The 13,921-nt window shown below is 32.4% G+C and overlaps 1 protein-coding gene and 1 long non-coding RNA gene across 3 annotated transcripts in view; one reads left to right on the forward strand and one right to left on the reverse strand.

Annotated features, from left to right (window-relative positions):
- Window positions 1–11,868, reverse strand: part of LOC141461157 (protein yellow-like) — a 32,261-nt gene extending 20,393 nt beyond the window's left edge. The window contains exon 1 of one of the 2 annotated variants that reach the window (XM_074141924.1): window positions 11,708–11,868. In XM_074141924.1, coding sequence (XP_073998025.1) covers window positions 11,708–11,738 — 31 coding nt within the window. In that variant the 5' untranslated portion in view covers window positions 11,739–11,868. The remainder of the gene's footprint in view (window positions 1–11,707) is intronic. The other variant, XM_074141925.1, reaches the window with a different exon arrangement.
- On the forward strand, window positions 394–6,946 carry LOC141460895 (uncharacterized). The gene is made up of 3 exons (XR_012462418.1): window positions 394–2,020; window positions 2,457–2,642; window positions 5,151–6,946. It is a non-coding gene; the product is annotated as an uncharacterized lncRNA (long non-coding RNA).
- Window positions 11,869–13,921: the final 2,053 nt, after the last annotated feature.

Genomic DNA, 13,921 nt, shown 5'->3' on the forward strand with positions numbered 1-13,921 from the left:
ATTGTACATATAGGTGTACTGAAATTTGCTGTGTGAGATCAGTTAGTCTGGGTTATTTTACATAGAAGTTCTTGTAATTTGTTTTAAATGTATTATTAACAAAGTGTATGTTAAGGTTTTAAAAGATAGTAATGTGCGTCAGTATTGTGTAGTAAATGTTAAGACTAAAAGGTCTACATTTTGTGGAGTAGGAAGATTTGGCGCATCTTCTCAACCATACAGCAAGGTTAGACCATACAGGTCTAATTATGGTTTTGTAAATGAATATCATGAAGAGGTTATTAATTTTTTTTTCATGAGTAATCGTTTTAGTAGTAGAAATCTGTTGTTTAAGGCTTGTCTTTTGTATCTAGTGAGTGAGAAGGTTTAAATAGAGTCTTAGATAGCAGCGAATCACAGTTTTCTGTGGGAAAGAAGTTTAGATGAATGAACTGTCGGGCATTTACATTCCCGCAGAGAGAATGAAATGTATGTAGATTTCTGACAGTTAGTTTTGATTGCAGTTTGTTTTGATGGCACCGAGATATTGCTGTAACATGATCAGCAAAGTCTTGATAGGATAGCAGTATTGACTGCAAATGTTGCAGTATGTGGTGAAATCGGGATGTAATAAGTATGAAATTGGCACCCAGATATTTCTTTACGAGTGGGAGATATTACTTGTCATCTAGTCCATCAAGGCTGCTATTTTTTTTTTTATTTGGAGTTCTCTGTGGATTTCATAGCATATCTGAAGCTAAAAACAATGTGGTCCAGAGAGCGAAGATACAGGCCATAACTCTTGGTTTTGAACAATCATTCAAGTTCTCCACACCCTGTACAGATTACACATTACATTTTACACTGTGGATTTTTCTTTTCTTTCATTTGGTTCTTTAATTTCTATTTCTGTATTAAATAATTTTGTGAGCTGAAAATATTTTATAGCCAGTTGGGCAAGGTGCTTAGCTCAAGGAGGTAGCTGTTTTTTTTTAGTTCCTGGCTGTACCACATCTACTATTAGATAATAACCTGTAATTCTAAGTTACGAGGGTCGTCTGAAAAGTCCGTGCAAAGTCAGAGAGATAGCACTACTGGCGCGTATCGAGCTTATGTTTAGTTAGTAGCATCTCTGGAAGAACACACACCAAGTTTCAGCCAGATCGGACTATTTCTTTGGGTTTGGCATTCGTTTGAATCGAGGAAGTCGAGTGATTTTCAAAAAATGGAAGAAAAAGAATTTCGTGTGTTGATTAAACACTACTTTATGAAAGGCAAAACGCCTCAGGAGACTAAAGAGAAGCTTGATAAACATTATGGTGACTCTGCACCTTAGATTTGAACAGTTTATAAGTGGTTTCAAAATTTTCGGAGTGGCCATATGGGCACAAGTGACACTGAACGTTCTGGACGCCCTGTTGAGGTTACTACTCCAGAAATCATTGATAAAATCCATGATATGGTGATGGATGGCAGAAGAGTGAAGGTGCGTGAGATTGCTAGTGCTGTGGGCATCTCGAATGAACGGGTACATAATATTTTGCATCAACATTTGGACATGACGAAGCTATCCGCAAGATTGGTGCCGCGATTGCTCACGCTTGACCAAAAACGAAATCGTGTGAAGTGTTGCAAGGACGGTTTGCAGCTGTTCCAGAAGAATCCGCAGGACTTTAAGCGTCGTTTCGTCACTGTGGATCACCCTCGGACTACTATTTGTTCCACAATATGAAGAAATGGCTGGCGGGAAAAAGATTTCATTCAAACGAGGAGGTGATTGCAGAAACGAATGGCTATTTTTCAGACTTGGACAAATCCTATTATTCGGAAGGGATCAACAAACTAGAGCAGCGTTGGACGAAGTGTATAAGCCTAAAAGGAGACTATGTTGAAAAATAAAAAAGGTTTACCCCAAAAAATTAAGTAGTTTTTATTTTTGCACGGACTTTTCAAACGACCCTCGTATGAAGTTTTACTGTAATCATGTTCGATGGAATGTTATGGTGGAGACGTTGGAGTAAAGTTTATCGACTTCCATTTGGTAAGAATTGAATTTATAATTCTCTTTGAATTATTAGATAATCGATTTAATATATATCGGAAGTTTTAGTATTTAAAGTTATTTAATGTAGGGTCGAAGTTGAAAATATTGGCGCCCAGACAAGCAATTTAATTTAAAAGTGCACTTTGCAACGTTGGCTAACGTTGGAGGCAGATAAAATTTCTTGTTTATTTCTGATGTAATTTCACTTTCAATGTGGTAATTTTGTAAAGTTGTTACCGTTAAATATGTTCTTTTTACTGCTAATATAATATATATATATATTTTTTTTATATCTTTTATTTGAAATTTACACCTGCACTCGTGCAGTATATAATATTTAAGATCATATTTTTGACTGGAAGTACGTATCTTCTTAATAATAACATTAGAAATTGAATTAGTTTTTAATTCGATTTAAATTTCCATCTTTTAGCTAGCTTCTAAAGACTCTAAAGAAAGGATTTAAATTATCCATTGCTAACTGCGCCATTATCGGCAATCCATCCATAAGTGACACACCAGAAGCTTTGGTTAAGAGACGTTGGCAGATCTTTTTTGTTATGCACACTATTATTGTTGCAAAAAGCATTTTCATGAATGTCGTCGAAACGTCAATGTCGTAAGTTAAACATTTAGAATAGCTTCCAAAAAGAAAAAGAAATGCATGTCTCGAATTAAAAAATTTGGGAGAGTGTTTTTTATGGAAGATTTATTCAGTTATTCTTTTTCTATTCAAGGAAACGTTTATTAAAAATTTCTTCCTGATTAATTAACATTTTGACACTAAATATTTAAATACGATTTCGTATTATATTTTAACTTTTTTTTTTTAAAGTATTACTTCATGAACTAGTCAATCAATGTTCGTGACTTAACTAACAGGGCATATAATTACTTCAATATGATAAATTAGATAGTATAAATGAAATAAAAGAAATTAATTATTCTTATTTTCTTATAACCTCGTTCTGATTTTTAGAAAGTATAGTGAGTTAAAATTAATGTAATTTAATGAGTGGTTTCATAAAACCTAATTTGAGAATAATTATTCTAGAATTAACGGTACTCAAGGTTCAATTTTGGCGGAAAAACATTTTTTTTGTTACAACGAAAATTTAATTTAATGTTAGCAACTTGAATTTGTAAGAAACGTATCCACGTCAGCTGCTGAAGACATTTCTATTGATTTTCCTTTATCTTAGAGGCTTTTTCTGACAGAATGTACGTTGTGTTCCTCGTGTGTACTGTGTTATTTTTTTTTAAACATATCGTTTAACTTAAGAAAAACACTAGGTTGTTTATGAAATTCACTAACAAGTAATGCAGTTGGCAATCATGGCAATGAATATGCTCATTTTAACTAGAGATCTTCCTCCCCCCAAAAAAATTGAGGAAACCATGTCCTTACAAAGTTTTTTTTGTTTTCTTTTTTGGCATTGGCTTTCACCATACAGCCATCATCGTCTAGGTGTTTATCACTAGAATATCACTCACTCTCCATTCTTACTTATAGATACATTCGCTTCACACATTCATCCCTCTACTATATACAACTATTTACAGAAAACTTACAACTAATGGATGGATCAGTACTCTATATTCCTGCCATCCTTATAGCTAACCGAAATTAAAATCACGTAATCCTTCTCTAATCATTATCTTGCTTGCATTCATTCTAATCGGCTGTAACTTTTAAATACAATCATATTTCATTGCTAGCTCTGCTATAGATTTCAGCAGATAGATGTTGGTGGATGGTTGCCCGGCACTTCGTAGCGAAATGGTGCATCTAAATACCTGTATATGTCGTCAAACATTCGTTTCCTTTCTACCACATAACGTGGACATATTATTATTATATGTTTGAAATCATCCTCCTCATTGTAATCTACGCAAAGAGGAGAGGACCTTTTGTTGGTCCTGTGTAGATACGATCCGCACACCGCGTGGTTCGCCCTTACAATGTTGCCTATGATGAAGGATTATTTTTTGTTTAAACCAAGTTTCTAAGGATTTAGGCTCGCTAATCACGCCCCCTAAATGAGGCATTATTTACCGCGGTAATAAAAATGGTTTTTTATTATTAAAAAAACATTGGAAGCTATGCAATTGGTAAACTTCTTAATGTTAAAACCAATAGACAGCAGAACTAGTCCTTCGATTAGGTCTTCAAATAGGATATACTCCCCAATATAACGATTCTCAATGCTTTTTTAACTTTCTTTGTATTCCTTGTTGATGTGGAACTACGGCCAACTGGTTGGTTAGGCCTTTATTAGCGGAGAAAGTAAGTCTATTAGCTGAGCGAATAGAGAGCTTGGAGCGACTGGCTTATTAGAGATAGAGGGGCAAAGCCTAATGGGAAAGTTGCTAAACTGGCACTGAGGAACAGCTAATAACAGACCATTACAAACTTTTGTTAGTTTAACAAAAAATATTGTGCCTTATCTGATTCTGATTACCAAAAAATAATAATTTTCGGGTCAAATTTAATGAGTTCTTTAGCGAAGTGGTCTTAACGCATCAGCTACAAGATTGCGGATGTCTTAGACAATTTAAATTCATTTATTTAGTAGTATCACAGTCTTGCTTCAAACTGGTTTTGATTGATTTCAAGATGTGGTGCTAACTTTCTGCCTTACCTGTCGTGTTCTTAATGAATTCCCTCCAAGATAATGCCTTGCCTAATGGACAGTCCAGGACCTGTTACTGGTAGGAAAAACTCCACCTGTCCAAACGGATCTTATAATCATTTATGGTAAAATTCCGTTTTAAATTTTTATACGATAAAAAGTTAATTGACATTCTCTCTTTCACGAAATTCTCCGGACTGTATAATATATTTGGAAACAGGGGACAGTCAGTTATATACGAGTATCTTTACTTTATCTTTGCACATCAAGTATATCCATAAAGTATTGCCATTAGATAATTCCAGGTTAACCAAGTTACTTGCTCAAGAAATTATTAATAAAAAACTGTTTTGGCATGAGAATATTATAAATTTATGTAAAAAATATTATTGTGAGGTAAATTATAGTAATTCACCTAGTACAGTTAATTTATTGGCTAGAGTTATTCGACGTTCAGGTTGTTTTTTCTACAAACGTTTGGTGTGATGTTACAGGAAATCAACTTATCGGCCCCATACTTCTACAGAGACAACTTAACTGGTGCAAGATATCTAACTTTTTTTTAAGAGACATTTTGCCAGTTCTGCTAGAAGATGTTCCTCTACAACGTCGGCTAGATATGTATTTTCAACAAGATGGTTGCCCGGCACATAATGCGAGAGTGGTTCGAGGTTATCTGGACAGAAATTTCCATGAAAAGTGCTTAGAGACTCATTGTCCCATCCAATGGCCACCTCGATCTCTGGTCTTAACCCTAATGGACTATTTTTTGTGGGGGATATCTAAAAAATAAAGTGTACAGTAACCTTAATCCCGTGGCTTCAGTCGATGGTCTGAAACGTCGAATAACTCTAGCCTGCCTAGATCTTGACTTCGCTACCATAAGAGCTGCTACAAGCAAAGCGTGGGAGTCTAGAGTTTTGGCTTGCCTATCCGTTGATTGTGCCCAGTTTGAACAGATTCTTTATAAAGAATAAAGTAATTTCGGCAATAAACTGAAATTTGTTTTTCATATTTTAAATTACCATAACATTTGAAAAACCTAACGATTTCAAAAAAATTATTTTCTTTTTTTTTTTTTAGGAGCTCAAATACTATAAAAATATGCAAAAAAAATATAACGTTCCATTTGAAAAAACAAAGTTGGATGCTGTATCTCGAGATACAGGGGTTTAAAAAAATGGGTCAATCACTGAAAATAAACTAGACTAAAAATGATTAAATACGTGTAATTTATTTTTTCGAAATTTCCCGCCGTTAAAAAAAAAAGTGGGTGGAGCATTCAACTCTGGTCACCCTGTATATAAGGATTTATCATTGAATTTACAAAAATCCTTATATTTCCGATGATAATAACTTTATTTTTATGAGAAATGTATTTAGGGTTAGGGGATAGCTCTTAGGGTTGAATTTTAGATTAGATTCCAGAGCTATTATTAAAATCGTTAAAGTTCTGTGGCTAATTTTAATTAACATAAAAATGCAGTTTTTTTTGCTTGTTAAGAATCTAAATTTTTATACCAGTACACTGGTAATTCCATTTTTAAAGTAATTCTACCTGTTTTAATTTCTCACAACTGGGAATAGTTATTTATTTAACAAGTGTGGAAAGTAATACTTTTCCTCACGCGAGGCAGGGTTTGCACGCACGAGCGAGCGAAGCGAGGCGAGTGCAAGTGCAAATTGCCGTGTGTGAGGAAAATACTTAACACTCGAGTTAAATATTATATTTTTTCTGCAACCATTAGATTTATTAACTAAAAAAATTAAAAATTTCATTTTTACAGTCTACAAAAAGTAATTTATTTATTATAAACATTTATTGTTATATTACAATTATTTAGATTACTTACGTATTTACATTACTTATTACATTTTCTGCTGTTTCTTTTATTGATGGAGGAGTGTTTTCTAAACAGGCATCACTAGAATCCATTTTAAATTTCTATAAGGTAACACTATAACCTTTTTAACTGTTATAATTAAAAATATCTAATTATTTATTAAAGTATTATTTTTATTTCTATATTCCTTTCAATTTTTATTTCATTTTTTAATATTCGTTTTTTAATTATTTAGTTACGTTAAATAATCTTATTAGAGTTTTACGGAAAATATTTATGTTAATAACAAAACTTCTTATATCAAGGAAGCACAATAAAGTTTTTCCACACACTAGTGCGGAAAGTGACACTAATGGGAATTTCCCCCCACTAGTGTGGGAAGTTGGGCATTACACAGCTGATTTTAATTGAGTAATGAGAACTTCCCTACATGGTTGCAGAAAAAGACCTTTATTCGTCGAACTAAAATACAAGTAAAAAAAAATCGATAAACCGCGATCAAGAGGCATCATAAGAGATCTCCATTGTCAAAGGAGACCGCTGGTATGTTTCATTCTGGAACCATCATTGTAATAAAGGTAATAATCAAGTACACTCCAAACAGTTCAAGCGTTTACCAGGTCACCAAGAGTGCAAGCAAACATTATAAGAACGGTAAAATCAATGAGAAATCTTTCGATAATTTTAATTGTGGGTTCACAGTATTTATAGCGTATTTGATGCGTAATATCAGGATTTCTCAGAATATTTGAAGTTTATTCAGTACTAGAATGCTGCTTTGCAGTTTTTTCAGTCACGATATGCCTGAAGTATATGAAGAATGGGTCTTAACTATACTCAGAAGGATCAATAGCATTGATAAGATTGTACTATGAGACATATTACAGTGAACTGGAATATTCAAAATGCATATTTAATATTTCAGCATAACTGTTTTTGATTGCAGTAACAATCAGCTTGGAAAAAGTTTCAGCACAGTCCTTGCTGCAAGAAGGTTTTTTTCATTACTTGCGAAATTATTAGTGTAAGGCTGATTCGAGTATTTATTGGCTTTTTCATGATCGTTGTCAATAAATTTTGGAGTTTGTTAGGCTAAAGAATTATACTACCCTATCTTAATTTGAGATATTTTTGTTTCGTTAATTTGAGATTTAGTCTATATTCATTAGATCAAACATATCATCCACTTAAAGTAAGACCAGCTAGAAATTGTTTTATTAAAAAGTTATTCGCACTATCTCGTAGCTCACCAAATATATGATTTACCTCTTTATGATTGTGATTTACTTACAATACTTTTTCTTGTTGCAATTCTAAAGGTATTTACTCATTTTATTTAAATTTCAAATTTGTAATTAATTTTATTTTACTTCTCTACACTACAATAAAAAAGTAATTTTGTTAGAAACTTCGTGTACTCTCTAAAAACGAAGTTTTATAAAAAGAATTTCAAAATAAAAAAAATTCATTTCTTCGCCAAGGGTTTTTACAAAAATTAGAAAGGAAGTATCATTCAAAAGATACGCACTACCTCTGTTCAAGCAACTTTCTTAAAATATTGTGGTGGTAAAACCTGTACAGTTCACTGAACTGGCACATTTGAGGGCAAGTCTAAGGGATCTCATGTTTGCGGATAAAATTACAAATTATAATTATTCCTTTATATGAAAAGAATTAGTAAATCCAATTTAAGGAAATTAACATTGAAGAATGATAAGAAGCAATCGCTGAGTTTTAAAAGCTAAAAAGATATCAGAAAATATGCATTTCTAGTGACGCCAATTTCCCTAAACTTGAAATTTTGTAAATAGATCTAGCATTCGATAAGATTAAGTAAGTATTAGGATGGCATATTACATAGAAATGCTTATGTAATAATAAAGAATTTGGGAATTTTTCCACCTTTCATCCAAAACAGTCCTGACAATGTTTCAAATCAAAGTAAATAATCCTTTATTTAATTTAACATTTAATATAAATGTTACAACTGAGGCGATTGTTACTCTTTTTTTTCACTCATTGCAAAAAACGAAAGAAAACTTGGAAACTATTTACTATTTTGGCAAGAAAAAAGATTGAAAAAAGTTAGACATATGATTTGTGGAATGAATTTAGAGAGACTATTGCTACCCTACATAATATATATTAGTTAACGAAATCCTTGATCAAATTTAGTATATTTCTCTTGTTTTAAGATTTCTTCAATGAATTTTCTAAATTTAGTACACTCATTGCACACCTGTAAGCCTACAACTTTTTTCTAGAAAACCGTTTTTGAACTGGACGTTTTCTATTGTAGTACGATTTCAGTGAATGATACAATGTTACTATTTAGTATTAGTGAGAATTAAGTATTATTAATTTCGAGTTAAAAGCAAATTTTTATATCAGAAGGGAAATAAAATTTTTTGGACCGACTTTTTCTTAAATTTCCACAGATATTGCTCTGACGATTACGTTTAAAATTCATTTCATGAATATTTATTTTAAGGCAGGATTCTTTGAATTACTTACATCCAAATAAAATATTTTTTTTTTTTTTTAATTGGCTATTCACAATCTACAAAGAATAAAATGTAATGACTAATGAGTGAATACGATAAAAGAACACTTCATGACAGGAGAGGCTTGAGGAGAGAAGAGCTTGAGGAGAACACTTGAGAAGAGCTTGAGGAGAGAAGCTGCCCACCGGCAACACTCTCGCTGGAGTTTCTTGTACTATTGAAGCTGGTCACGAGGCCAAAGCGTTTCAATCGTCGTAGAGGACGATCTGGAATCGTTTTAGAGGCGAGATTTCGGACAAGAGGATTGGTACAGAGTGGAAGAGAGTCAAAGAATTTTCTATATTTAGATTTAGATTCGTCAGTTACGTATCTTGAGATCTTGAGGTCGTTATGGAGGGTGGTGTTAGAGACATAAAATGGAGAATTAGTAATCTGACGGAGCATTTTGGATTGGAAGGACTGGATCTTTTTTGTATTAGAAAGTTTGGCTGAACCCCACAGTTCGAGTCCGTAAGTCCAGATCGGTTTGAGTACGCAGTTATATATTAGTCTTTTATGTTCCAGTGGCAGCTTAGATTGTCTGCCAATTAGTCGCAGTAGTAATTTGTTTCGTCGGTTGAGTTCAAGTCTTTTCAGTTTAGTGTGCGGATTCCACGTTAGTCTTTTGTCGATGTACATCCCAAGGTAGCGAACTAAATTAGCAGAAGGAAGAGGAATTGAGTTAAATTTTAAAGTGGGACAAGAATTACGACGCAGAGTAAAAGTTATCTGTTCTCACTTTTGAGTACTGAATTTGACTCTCCACTTCTTGGCCCAGGGTTTTGTGTAGATGATATTGTAGATGAGATGAAGCTGTAGTGGCGTCTGAGTTTGAAGAGAGAATTGCAGTATCGTCAGCGTAAGTGCAGAGCACTGTGTTTGAGTCAGTTGGTAGGTCAGATGTGTACACAGTATAGAGAAGCGGTCCGAGAATACTACCTTGAGGTACACCAGCCCGTGCCAGCCAAATTAAATATTTAGAACAATGTAATTTATTAAAAAGACTAAGTCGTATCATTATTTTTCGCCCACCAGGTGCACTTTATTTTATTTTGTCTAACACAGGTAACAAGACAATAAACTGAATTGTTTCGAATTTACTAAGCTCTTTTTCCAGCCAAAAAGAAAATTTTTCTTAAATGAGGTACATTTTTGAAAGATAAACCAAATCAAAGGACTGGTAAATGAGAAAGTAGCTAAGGCTAAAAGACAATATGGAAGTAGAAAGATGTCTGCAATACGTGCTAAGTAAGAATAACAGCAGGAGGTCTAATTCTTACTCACACAAAATGTATAGCCTTCTCCAACCACATTATTTATATTAATAATTCTCGTAGGCCCAATCTCCTCACAAATAATGCTGCATTTCACTATCTGAAGTTATTTTAAAATTTGTATTTCTTTCACGAAATTGTAACAAAATCTACTGTGAGCATGCCATAATTAGTCTTACGGAAAGATTCTTCCGGAACTCAGAAAATAAATAAATAAATTTTAGCAGAAAGATTATGCAGTAAAGGTGACAGTAAAGGATTAGATAAAATCATCGATGGAATCGATGTTAAGAAAAAGAAAAAGTGAAAACTGTTCAGCTCTTCTGGACAAACGATTTTTCAACAAATTTTGAATTTAGGAAAATATCTGACACATATCTAAAGAAAAGTCAAGAATTAGAAAGATTTTACTTATTACAAAGGATGCTGAATTGTCCGTCTCTCTCTGAACTTCCACAAATAGAAAATACAGAATCTATCGAGAAAAAGAAATCTACCAAACCAAATTTAATGAGAATCGTAAACACAATATTATAAAATACAAAAAAAAACGTCAAATTTATTCCATAAATAGGCCTCCATTGACCTTTTCGCTAAAAGCTTGTACGATGTACCTAAATCAAATACCAAGTGAAGTTTTTGTGATTTTTTCCCGTTTTTGTTTATCCTAACCACATAAACCAAAATATACAGAAAGAGATTAGAAACGAGGACACCCACACTATTGATTGAACCCAATTTATAAAAACATCATTTTTTTTTTATTATTTAGCAGATCTCAAATGTGTTTAATTCGAGAATAATTAAAATCATATATCTACACGAATTCAGGGCAAGAATTAACCTAATGAATGTATAGAGAAAAGATGATTATGGTTTTTAAATGAATTTTTACAATTCTTTTTTAATAAAAGAAATATTGAATTTTCAAACTGTCTTTGGCTTGACAAATTATTTTGAAACATTGGATTCCAAAAAAGTTTTCTCAGTGAGTGTTAAGATTTAGAAAAGGATTTAGGAAGAAATTAAAGTACATTTTTATTAAATTTATTTATCAGAATTGTTTCTGTAATTGTCGAAGTGTTTCTCACAAATCAATTATTAATATAAATTTGTTAAACTTAATGCAAACTTTAAGATCAGCAATATTAACGCCTTAAAAAAGTAGCAAAGAATGCACTCATTTATTGTCCTAGTGTTGCATTTAAAATTAGCATTCATCTCAAACAATATTTCATCTTATATTTCTTTTTTGCTTTTTAATTTTTCCCACAATTAAAATTTTAAGGCACTCGAATAATTGTTTATCAAATTGATAAACATTTATTGATAACAAACATTTTTCTTAGGGTGTAAATTGAAATTAGAAGAAAAATTGTGACGAACTTACCTAAAATGCTGATAAGAATTTGAGAATCCATAGCGTTCGTTCTTGGCAATGGGCACCATAAAACTGGACGTTGCGTGCCGTGAGTTTATATTTATATATGTATATATACATAAATGCATGTTACGCAAACCAAGTAGCAGGTGTTTATTTGTATAAGTCAACTTGTTTGAATGGACAGTGCGAAATATGTTTTTGTCTATCAATATTATTATAAAATTGATAATATTCTATGTTTATACAATAAGTTTCAATAATTATACCCAGTATAATTGATATTAGATATTTGACAACTGGAGTTCAGTAATAAACCAGTGTGCTATATTTTGAAACTGTTTGTATAAGCGCACCAAATATATAGTGAACTAGATGTGGACAAACAATATGTAATTATAGTTCACATTGGGGCTGCAATTTGCTGGAAGGGGTTTAGCAGTATTTATCAAAGGAGTAAAAGATACTTTTATAATTGTATTAATAAATTAACAAATCCTCTTTCAATATTATATTCGTCTTCAATTAATTATTTTAGTTTAAAAAGGAAGGAAACGTTTTGCTAAATCTCTTTATCAAAGGAGTGCTCTCACTGTTTTCTGGCAGATTCCAATTTCCTTTTTAATATACTCGTACCTGTTCTTGGCATCATTTGATTGATTATTATTATTATTCTTCTTCTTTTAATCACAATTCATTGGATGAAAGAATAAAAAATTAAGTGTTATTTTAAATTTTGAACCTTAAGAGTAGTAAACAGAAATATGTAGTGGAAAAACTTCTACGATTTTTCTTTTACTGCTATTATTTGGATTATAATAGACAATTTTTTTTAAAGATAATTGCACTTTTACAGCTCGCTAATATATTTCTTCTTTAGCCAGAACAATTAGATAACAAACAAAGCTGTAGGCTGGTTCAAAAAAAAACTCTACAAACAATTATTTCTTGGAAATGTTTGATGTATTTAAATAATTCGGATTATTTGTTACGAAAAGACAATTAGCATTCAGGGATTAAGAAAGTAATTCAGAAACTTGTTCTTAAAAGTTTCCGGGTGAGCCGTGAATTGTTCACGTAAATTGACTTCGCACTTTAACGGAAGTACTGAAATACCGGTGGTATTTCCCTGAAATATCATGCCCAGCATTAGAAGTACACTAATAAAAGTGAGGGAAATGTTTAAATATATTTTAACCAATTAACTGTTTATGACGAAGATATTCCTCATGAAAAAAGGTGTAAAATTTTGTGTTAAGACGAGTATATTGGTCATGCGTTTTCAGTAGTGACCATCGACAGTTAATTTTGTAATTTTCGTTAAAACTAAAATATATTCGTAAACTGCAAGAAGTTTGGAATATTTTAGAGGCCATGTCGAAACAAAAAGAACTAATAGATAGATATAGTATGAATTAGTCTTCGTAAATGTATCCTTGTCTTTAATTAGTCATCACTAGGGAACGGATTCGTATGTATTTACATATTTTTTTCTAGGCAATTTACAGACGTTTTTCAACTAGAAGTATTCATACTGACACTCTTTAAGCCGTTTGAGCCTACTTTTATTTCACATATTTCCACATTATTTGGATGTTAACGCATATTTATACATATTTGATTAAAATAAATAAATATTTCTACATATTTAATCAAAATATGTACATATTTTTCATTTTGGGCATATTTTCATAATTGGGAGGTGGTTGACAGGAACTGTGAACCACAGACTGTGAATCACAGTGGTTAAAAAAGTGTTTTTAAAAGCACCAAGTCGCATTAAAATGCTAAAAGATCTCTATCCAGACTTGTGCCTTCCACCTGAACCAATATTGACAAGATGGGGTACTTGGCTGGAAGCAGCTCAGTATTACTATGAAAACTACAATAAAATCAAGAATGTCCTTTCACATCTCGAAGACGAAGCAGTAGCAATAAATACAGCCAAGTCTTTATTCGAGAAACCTAATTTAAGGATCGACCTTGCATTCATTTCTGACAATTGCGTATTTCTTGCACAAGCCATTACCCAACTTGAGTCCCAAAATGTTCGACTGACAGAAAACGTGTCCAACGTTAAAAAAGTCATCGAAAAGGTGAAAGGAATACCTGGGAGTAAGGGAGATCTGATCAGATCAAAACTGGTAGAAGTACTGAGCAAGAACAAAGGGTGGGAGACCATCTGCCAGATTTCTGATATCAGTGGAACAGAAGTCACCTCAG

Source organism: Rhodnius prolixus, unplaced genomic scaffold, assembly GCF_049639745.1.
Source record: "Rhodnius prolixus isolate KJV_2025 unplaced genomic scaffold, Rpr scaffold_6, whole genome shotgun sequence".
Classification (NCBI taxonomy): Eukaryota; Metazoa; Arthropoda; class Insecta; order Hemiptera; family Reduviidae; genus Rhodnius; species Rhodnius prolixus.